The sequence below is a fragment of the Pseudophryne corroboree genome, chromosome 6, assembly GCF_028390025.1.
Source record: "Pseudophryne corroboree isolate aPseCor3 chromosome 6, aPseCor3.hap2, whole genome shotgun sequence".
In the NCBI taxonomy this organism is placed as follows: domain Eukaryota; kingdom Metazoa; phylum Chordata; class Amphibia; order Anura; family Myobatrachidae; genus Pseudophryne; species Pseudophryne corroboree.
Genome location: NC_086449.1, coordinates 30,902,822 through 30,913,327, shown reverse-complemented (window position 1 = coordinate 30,913,327; position 10,506 = coordinate 30,902,822). Strand labels below are relative to the sequence as shown.

General features: G+C 41.7%; 1 protein-coding gene across 1 annotated transcript; it reads left to right on the top strand.

The window, feature by feature from the left end:
• Window positions 1-934: 934 nt before the first annotated feature.
• On the top strand, window positions 935-9,973 carry LOC134934178 (vomeronasal type-2 receptor 26-like). Its single transcript, XM_063929671.1, has 4 exons — window positions 935-1,183; window positions 4,129-4,353; window positions 6,530-6,653; window positions 9,069-9,973. Exons 1-4 carry the CDS (start codon window positions 935-937, stop codon window positions 9,971-9,973), a joined length of 1,503 nt encoding a protein of 500 aa, XP_063785741.1.
• Window positions 9,974-10,506: the final 533 nt, after the last annotated feature.

Genomic DNA, 10,506 nt, shown 5'->3' with positions numbered 1-10,506 from the left:
TCTATTGAGTCGTATGTACTGGTCCTTTGCAATATTTACGCTCCCACTACGTACAAAAAATCCTTTTTTCAGATGTTAATAGCCAAACTAACCCCATTTTCTAATGATAATCTCATTGTATGTGGAGATTTCAATTTAGTATCTTCTAATTATTTAGACCGCTCTAACACCTTTAGAAATCCCCAACGCCTCCCTAAACTTGGTATACCTACCTTTTCGGAAGCCTTACAGCTAATCGATATATGGCGTGCACTAAATCCCATAGAAAGAGAGTTTTCCTGCCACTCCTCTGCCCATGACACGTTTTCTAGAATTGATTATACGTTTATTACCCAAAAGCTTTTTCCCTCAGTCACGGATTCAACCATCGAACCCATTATTATTTCTGACCACGCCTTGATTTGGTTTACTCTCACTTTACATCCCTCTCAGTCTCTATCCCCCCAATGGAAATTCCCCTCTCATCTTTCTAACTCTAAAAAATTTTGTGACTCACTGCAGGCGTCTTGGGATACCTTTTACTTCTCAAATAATCAACACTCAGAATCAGACCCCTCTTTATTCTGGCAAACAGCCAAATCGGTCCTTCGGGGCAATATTATTTCATACTCCTCTGCCTTAAAGAAAAAATATACCAAATCTTACCTAGAAATACAACGTGCACTTTCCTCAGCCTTCCAAGTGTTCAAATCCCACCCCTCCCCGTCTAATAAATCCTCATATTTAACATTAAAACTCCAGTTTAATGAGTTTCTTTCACAGATGGGTGATAAATATAAATTTAAAGTCGATTACCGGTTCCACAAATTTGGGAATAAAACAGGGAAGCTTCTCACAAATATGTTGAAAGGTACTTCCCCCCCCCATGTTAGTACATCCTTTGAAGCTCCCTGATGGGTCCTTAACTAACGACCCCCAATCCATCACATCTCTCATGAAATCATTTTATGAAGAATTATATTCTAATCCATCTCCACCCACTGATGAGCTCCCACAACCTTGGTCTTTCCCCCTTCTACCCCAGATCCCGTCTACATTTCTTGTTTCCCTAAATGAACCCATCACATTAGAAGAAGTTCGCTCAGCTATTACTCACTTGAAACCTAATAAAGCTCCAGGCCCAGACGGCTTTTCTACTGAGTTTTATAAACTCTTGATTGATAAAATTGATAGACACCTTCTGGCATTGTTCAACTCAATAATTAACTCAAAATCCATTCCCCTATATTTTAATAGTGCCACAATCAAAGTTCTTTTGAAGCCAGGTCGCGACCCTTCCCTCCCAAGCTCCTACCGCCCAATTTCACTATTAAATTCTGACTATAAAATCTTTACAAAAATCTTAGCCGACCGTCTAAAATTCTCTCTCCCCCACATAATCCATCCAGACCAAACCGGGTTTATATGGGGCCGTCACTCTGTGACTAATGTCCGCAAAGTGCTTTCTATAATCCAACATTTAAAACTTCATCCTACCTTATCAGATAATTTCGTTTTAGCCTTAGACGCAGAAAAGGCGTTTGACCTCTTGGAATGGCCACACCTTTTTAGATCCATGAATCTTTTTGGTTTTCCCTCATCCTTCATCTCGGTTATCCAATCCCTATACTCCTCTCCGTCCTCCCAGCTCTATTGTAATGGTCACTTATCTACTCCTTTCGCAATATCTCGAGGTACCCGTCAGGGATGCCCCCTTTCTCCACTACTCTTCGCCATTGCTATTGAACCATTGGCAATCTCTATTAGAAATTCCCCTAACATCCACGGGATCCAAATCGGAAATATCCCATTAAAACTTGCTCTATATGCGGACGACCTATTACTTTTTCTATCTAATCCCTCTTCTTCTCTACCTAATTTGTTTTCACTGATAAATAATTTCGGAGCTCAAGCAGGATTCAAAATAAATATGTCTAAATCTGAATCCCTACAACTGGAAGGCCCCAATACTTGCACTCTTCATCCTACATCCCCTCTTCTCTCTCCTATGCTCAAAACAGAAATTAAATATTTAGGCTTACATATCCCCTCTGATCTCTCCTCTTTATATAAACTGAACTTTACTCCGTCCCTCATCAAAATCTCCTCACTATATGATTCATGGCTAAATCTCCCATTATCTATCATTGGAAGAATAGCGGTAGTTAAAAGTATAATTTTTCCTAAGATATTTTACTTACTACAAATGCTTCCTATTAGCCTCTCTATATCTGACTTGAAACGCTTTGACCAAATTACCTCCCGATTTATATGGCAAAATAAACGCCCTCGAATTGCTTTCCAAAAGCTACAGTCTCACAAATCTCATGGAGGTATGTCTCTTCCAAACCTGAAATTATATACTTTAGCGATTCATTTCAGATATATTTCAGATTGGCTCCTTTCTAAATCCACTTATACTTCAACTTCTCTAGATACTGCTCTCTTCAATCCATACTCTCCAAGTGCCCTTCTTCACTCCAAAAAGTCTGATATTCCTTCTAACATTTTGCACCATGTCATGTTTCACGACACCTACTCTTCCTGGATTACTATCAATAAAAAATTAACAAGACATGCATCTTCTTCTCCATATAATACACTCTGGGGTAATCCGTCATTCCATCCCTCATTATCCAACCCAATTTTCCACACATGGAAAGATAAGGGCCTCTCTCTTACCTCCCAGGTTTTCGACCCAGGAGGCCAGATAATACCTTTCTCTACTCTTCAAACGCAGTTTTCTCTACATACCTCTGACTTCTACATGTACTTACAGTCACGGCATTACGTCTATTCTCTGGACCCCAAAACAAGACATCAAAACTCTCTTGATCCTATTAATTCCCTGCTACGCCTATTACATTCTTCCCCCTACCGTATAAAATATATATATACTCTATTATTACCGACCTCCAACACTAAACCTTGGCAATTACTGGCACTAACCTGGCGAAGTGATATCCCGGACATTGACTCCCCCCCCGATTCTTTTTACACATAGCTCTAAAACCATGAAGTTTCTGAAATCCTCTTACCTTCAGGACGTTCACTGGAGAACATTACATAGAGCCTATATTTCCCCTGCTCAAAGAAGTCATATGATTCCAAACTCCTCAGGCTCCTGTTTTAAATGCCATAGCTCTCACGCAAATTTTTTCCACTGCTTCTGGGAATGTGGGAAAATAAAACGTTTTTGGAATAAACTAATTGTCTACCTAAACTCTTTATTCTCTACACATATTTTCCCTGACCCATTAGCGTGTTTGTGTGCAAATTTTAAAAATTGGCTCCCCAACAGCGATATCTCCCCCTATATTCCGCTGCTGGCCTCCATTGTGACACTTGCAAAGAAAATCATTCTCACCCACTGGATCTCTTCATCATCTCCCTCCCTACAAGAACTGAAGTTAAAACTCTTACAATTGCTCTATTTTGACAGAAATAATACCTTCCCTGAAATAGATAAACATGTTGACCGATTCTATTCCAAATGGTCCCCATTCATACTCTCTTTAGACTCGTCTACCCAAGACAGAATTATGAAAGTTTACGAAAATTCTGATTGGCACCATTTACGTACTATTGCACATTTACGTCCTAATTCCACTATACAATGATCTACTAACAGATCTGATTAGGCGATTACAAACCATTTCGACCCTCTCTTGAAGATAAAGATTGGACCCTCCCTCTCCTCCCTCCTCCCTCCTCCATCCTCCTCCCTCTTCTTCAATAATTTCTCTTATTTTTCCTATTTCTCTTTTCTCTTTCTCTCTACATTATCAATCTCTAGTTATTAACATCGTCTCAATGTTATGTGGATAATTATAATTGAACCTTCAATTTGCAATCCAATCTACACTAAATTTATCACTGTTTGTTCCTAAAGTATTGTACAATAATTGGAATTGTTTTTCATGTCAAGAGACTATGTTCTCTCAGATTTCTGTTCTATACATATCTGACGATGCATCCTCTGTTTGTATATTTTTATCTCTGTACAACAAGCAAAATAAAAATGTATATTAAAAAAAAAAAAAAAAGAATGCATGTACATAGTTACAAAACACACCAACTCAGACACACAATCTTTGTCAATGAAACCAAGTTTTCAAATTAAAAACAAATTACATTTCTTTGTTTCAGCTCATGCACTACATAAGGAATGTGACCGTTACCCTGATCAATGGGAGTGACTTCTACTTTGATGATCACAGAGAAATCCCTGCAGTCTATGACATTGTGAACTGGCAGCTGAAGGAAGGGGCCATAAGACCAGTCAAGGTCGGCAGTTATGACCCCGTCGCATCTTCTGGCCAAGTTCTCAACATCAACTCAAGTCAGCTACTGTGGTCTATTGGGGAAAAAGAGGTGAGACCTTGTGTGAGTGTTTTTATTATCTATTGCGCAATATAAACTGATTAAAAAAGTTATTTTTTAAGAATTTCAACTTTAAAGTAAGAGATTTTGTTCTGCTATCTGTCATAAATGTACAGTAGATACTGTCAATACTGAGAATCAGGAGTCTGCAGATGTGCAAGATCCATTCTGCACATGCACCAAACGGGCCTTGCAAGTTGCAATATTGCACAGAGTTCCCCTTTGCCACTGCCTGATTGACAGACAGTGGTGATGACAGGGTGGATAGGAGGTGGGGGAGCTGTGTTCCTGGAAATGGGCCCCCTCTCTTTTCTGGTAGGGTCTGCATGTCACCACACAGATTTCCTGGTCTCACAGCCCCAACTTCTGTCAGTCTAGATATGTTACTTGTAGAAGACACTAAGATATTAAGAGGCCTATTTATTAACACTATTTTTACTAAAATAATGTGAAAAGGGGTGTTTTCTGTTTTCACACCCTTTTCACATTATTTTAGATTTACTGAATGTATTAAAGGGCATTTGGAGCGGATTTCGTCAAAAAACTTCTCCAAACCCTTTAATTGTAATTTTTTTAGTAACCCACATCGCATTCCCCATACTTATAATGTGGACAAATTTACTAAAAAGAAGTGTAAAGAATCTCTGCAGTGAGCCCTCTGATATTAATGCCAGCTCAGGCTGGTGAGATCACCGGGCAGCACTGAGATAAGTAGCCAATTGCCCAGCTTTCCAGCTGTGCAGGACCCAGCAGAGTAATCAGCTCTGTGTGTCTGATGGACACACAAGCTGATCACCTTAAAAAAAAAACAAGGGAAAAAAATCATACTTACCAGTCCTAGGAGCCGGGGATCGGTTCTCCGGTGAGCACTGCCGGGCGCAGGGTCCTCCATGTGTTGCGCTGTGAACCCTATGCAGTAAAGTGACACTGCAAAGTGGCAGATCACTTTACACCACCGGGGCATCACAGCACAGAAGGAGGATTCGGCGTCCGGCAGCCTCCTGGAGCAGTGGACACCGGCTCCTGGGACTGGTAAGTATAAATATGGGGGATGGGGCTTTTTGAAGCACAGGGGTAGTTTTGACAGTGGGGATCCCAGCGGTGGTGGTAGCGATGGACGGCGGTGCATGTGCAGCAAGACATCGTGGTATTTTTTGTGAAAAATACCCCGATGATGCTGCGTAGAGGCATCACAGGGACAAAGCTTTCTAGTAAGCTCTGCATACGATAATTGAAACATCCGTGTGAGGTATTCAATTATTGCAGTGCAAGTTTGGCCAATATTATCACCTGTCATCCGCATCATCAGATGCAGATGGTGAAAAACCGGCCCCTTAGACTTAAAGATAGAATAATTGGACATAGCACTATGTACAAAACGTATTAGTAATTGCAATTGCACAGCCGCAGGGAAGAGCAGTGTAGCGGCTGTGCAATAATATAGCAGGAGTATTTGCTTCCGTGATCCACTGTTGCACACCATCAGATCATTGTGGTTGACCGTCGGTCCAAAGCCATGGTCAGTATAACTGTATCACCAGAACCAGACTCTGTTTTGAGGCATGGACCCGGTCGCCGCACCTTTCCTGTCCCCAAAACGTCCACAGCCTGTCAATCAGGTTGGGGTTTGGGAGGCACTGCATGTGATGAGGGAGGACCCATTCTGCACAAGCACAGAATGGGTCCTGCACGTGCGCAGTGTCCCCACCATCGGACTTGTACGCTAACCATCGTGTTGGCGTACAAGTCGTAATTAGGCCCTTAATCCACATTCTCCAATTTATGCTTACCTAATTTTTGGACTACAGGGGTTCCTCTGTTTCAGCCCCCGTAGACAATCCAATGGGCAAAAATAAAGATCCCAGATTTCATGATGAATTCTTACTCATTACGGAGCCGCCACACCAATGGAGAAGAATTGGCAGGCCACTTCTTTTTATACCATGAAACGTTCCTATGATCTAAGGGCAGACCATGTGTAATCTCCACCGTAATATAGAGAAGTGATTTGGTGAATCAACATACAGTAAGTTATTTTGTTGGTGTAGCCATAAACATGCCTTTATGAAGTCTACGTTTCTCCTAGGTCTGGAGAATAGAATACTTAGGAGACACAGTTATCGGTAATATTTCTTTTGAAAGATGAAATTTTGTCTGCTGTCACCAGACCCCCCGCTCAGTCTGCAGTGAGAGCTGTTCTCCAGGTTCCAAGATGGAGTCTATCAGAGGACAACCTGCGTGCTGCTTTGGATGTGTCCCCTGTCTACAAGGAGAGATATCTAACCAGACAGGTGAGTGACATACCTGCTGTTATATCCTGAGACAGGGGCATAGACAGAACTTTGTGGGCCCCATAGCAACATTTTGAAGGGACCCCTGTCCCAGTGCTTCTAGAGACCTCTCCATAGCAGTTGTTATTTCTTGCCTCGTAGTAGTGCCCTGGGTTATTTTAGTTCTCATTATGCCTTATTGTAGGGGTGCTACTACACATTGTGCAACACAGTACCACCAATTCACATTATGACATACAAAATGTCTCGTTCATATTTTGTCACATTACAGTGCCTCCACTTAATACTGTGCCACATTGCAGTGCCCCAGCTCATATTATGTAACATTATAATGCCTGCCAGTTCATTTTATAACACACTACACTGAGCCGGTCCAGTTGAGTAAATAGATATATTGTAAGCCCCTGTCTTACCTGCCTGTCCACAGCCTACCACTAACACTGCCCAAGTGCCTAACCTTCCCATCCAACAGCCTAACCCTAGCCCTGCCCCAGTGCCTAACCATCCTGTTCCACAACCTAACCCTGCCCCTAGTGCCTAACCCTCCCTTTTCACAGCCTAACCCTAATCCTGCCTCAGTTCCGAACCCTCCTATGCCACAGCCTATGCTTAACCCTAACCCTGGTACCTAACCAACCCATCCCACAGGCTAACCGTAACCGTACCCTGGTGCCTAACCTTACTGTCCAGTAGCCTAAACCTAACCCTGCCTCTGATTTCTAACTATCCCATCCCACAGCATAACCCTAGCCCTGTCCCTAGAACCTAACCCACCTATCCACAGCCTGACTCTAACCCCCCTCCCCCCTTGTGTCTAACCCTAACCATTTTCCAAATGTTGGCATTCTGCAGAATGTCGACATTTGACACAATGGTATATCAGATGTTGACATATTCCATGTCAACATATAAATAACATCAACATCCTAACTGATGCCATTGTGGGGGTAAATTTACTAAGATGGGAGTTCTATTTAAGATGAGATGTTGCCCATAGCAACCAATCAGCTTCTACTTCTCATTTATCTAGCACCTTCTAGAAGATAATAACTGGAATCTTATTGGTTGCTATGGGCAACATCACATCTTAAATAGAACTCCTATCTTAGTAAATTTACCCCCTGGTGTCCACATTATAACTGTCATTGTTCTGATTGTTGGTGTCTGTATCCCAATACAATAAGGTGTAGGAAGAAGTCATCACAGGGATGGAGTTTCTATAATCAAAAATGTTTGTCCAAAGCAATATAAGAGATCAGGAAGCTGCATCTCAGACAATGTTTAAGAGCAAAACATTAATGAATATTATTTCTGTAGAACAGTTCACTCATATTGTATGTCCTGGTATACAACAGGTGATATGAAGACTCTACAGGTAACATATCTGCATCCCTGTTAATGACACTCCTACAAATAGTAATCTAAAATGTTTTATTAATGATGTCAAATAAAGATTCAATGCAGCTATGTGTCAGAAAAATTGATCTGAAACTTTTTTATTCTAAATTTAAGTCCAATTAAATTACATTTGTCAAAAATGTACAGTATCAAACACTCTTGTAAACATACTTGTTAAATTATCCTCTTTTTGAAATGGTTAGTGTCCTTTTAATTTATTGATAATTTTATTCTCTTAAAGTGATTTGTGTGTCATGTGTCACTCTTGTGTAATATTACGCATATGGGGGGGTCATTCCGAGTTATTCGCTCGTTGCCGAATTTCGCAATGGAGCGATTAAGGCGAAAATGCGCATGCGCATGGTACGCAGTGCGCATGCGCTAAGTAATTTAGCTCAAAACTTAGTAGATTTACTCCCGGCCGAATGAAGATTTTTCATCGTTGAAGTGATCGGAGTGTGATTGACAGGAAGTGGGTGTTTCTGGGCGGAAACTGGCCGTTTTCTGGGAGTGTGCGGAAAAACGCAGGCGTGCCAGGATTTAACGCGAGAGTGTCTGGAGAAACGGGGGAGTGGCTGTCCGAACGCAGGGCGATTTTGTGACGTCTAACCAGGAACAAAATGGGCTGAGCTGATCGCAGTGTAGGAGTAAGTCTCGAGCTACTCAGAAACTGCTAAGAATTTTCTATTTGCAATTCTGCTAATCTTTCGTTCACAATTCTGCTAAGCGAAGATACACTCCCAGAGGGCGGCGGCCTAGCGTGTGCAATGCTGCTAAAAGCAGCTAGCGAGCAAACAACTCGGAATGAGGGCCATGGGCTAAAAGCAGCTAGCGAGAGAACAACTCGGAATGACCCCCATTGAGTTTAATTCTGATTATTGTTAGCGATTGATACAGGAAAAGTTTCAGTGTGAGTGTATACAGTTGTTGCCACATGCAAAGTAATTTGCTGTCATAATGCCATATTGTATTCAGTGACAAAATGTAAAAAGTAATATCACTATTTCTAAGTTTCAGATGCTGTTCATTGTCTGAAGTGTCCATGGGATCAGTGGCCAAATGTCCAGAAGACTGAATGTCTACAGAAGCCTATGGAGTACCTGGACTATGAAGAACCATTAGGAGCAGCGTTGGCAGCGACAAGCATACTGTCCTCCTTCATTCCACTTTTTATTTTAATTATTTTAATCTACTCTAGGGACACACCTGTAGTGAAAGCTAACAATTATTCTCTAAGCTGTCTTCTCCTGGTGTCCCTGTCTTTGTGCTTCCTCTGCTCTTTAGGTTTCATCGGGTATCCCCAACGTGAGAATTGTCTCCTACGCCAAGCTGCTTTTGGCCTGGTTTTTGCCCTTTGTATCTCTTGTATTTTGGCAAAAACTATCATGGTGGTCTTTGCTTTCATGGCCACCAGACCAGGCAGCAGGCTGAGGAGATGGACCACACCTCAAGTGTCCTACATGATCATTTCTACATGTTTTCTGTTACAGCTCCTCTTGTGTGTCACTTGGCTGTCACTCGCCCCTTCATCCCCAAAGTACAACACACACACCAAACCTGGACTCATCATTGTTGAGTGTAACGAGGGCTCCCCCATTGCTTTCTGGACCATGCTGGGTTATCTGTTCCTTCTGGCCACCATTAGTTTCATTGTAGCCTTCCTGGCTCGGAGACTCCCTGGCAGCTTCAATGAGGCCCAGTTTATTACCTTCAGCATGCTGGCCTTCCTCAGTGTCTGGGTGTCCTTTATCCCGGCCTCCCTCAGTTCTCAGGGAAAACACACAGTGGCCATGGAAATATTTGCCATCTTGGCTTCCAGTTGGGCTCTGGTGATCTGTATGTTCCTGCCTAAATGTTTCATCATAGTGTTCAGGCCAGACATGAACTCCCGGGAACATCTCATGAGAAGAGACAAAGATTAGTCTAATAGCAAGAGGATTTAGATAAAAGCATCAGTTGAATATGTTTTTATGTAATAAAGAATATATTTTGCATTGTAAATATCTCTCTTGTACTATGGGCCTAATTCAGAGTTGATTGCAGCAGCAAATTTGTTAGCAGTTGGGCAAAACCATGTGCACTGCAGGGGGGGCAGATATAACATGTGCAGAGAGAGGTAGAGTTGGGTGGGGTGTGTTCAAATTGAAATCTAAATGGCAGTGTACAAATAAAGCAGCCAGTAATTACCTTTCACAGAAACAAAACAACCCACCCAAATCTAACTCTCTCTGCAAATGTTATATCTGCCCCAGCTGCAGTGCACATGGTTTTGCCCAACTGCTAACAAATATGCTGCTGCGATCAACTCTGAATTACCCCCTATGAGCTGAATGGCTAGATTCATATGAACTGAGAATGTCTTCTAGTGTTATTTTGCAGAGACTGGATTTTATTGTATTAACATTTTAGATAAATATTGCATGTAACATGGTTCCATAGTAATTATTATAAAAAA

Excerpts from the sequence above, each read along its gene's own strand:
- LOC134934178 (XM_063929671.1), top strand. The coding sequence starts at position 935 with ATGAAATCATTTTATGAAGAATTATATTCTAATCCATCTCCACCCACT. Across the intron at positions 1,184-4,128 it reads AAATTGATAGACACCTTCTG|CTCATGCACTACATAAGGAA; the intron begins GCATTGTTCAAC and ends TCTTTGTTTCAG. Across the intron at positions 4,354-6,529 it reads GGTCTATTGGGGAAAAAGAG|ACCCCCCGCTCAGTCTGCAG; the intron begins GTGAGACCTTGT and ends TGCTGTCACCAG.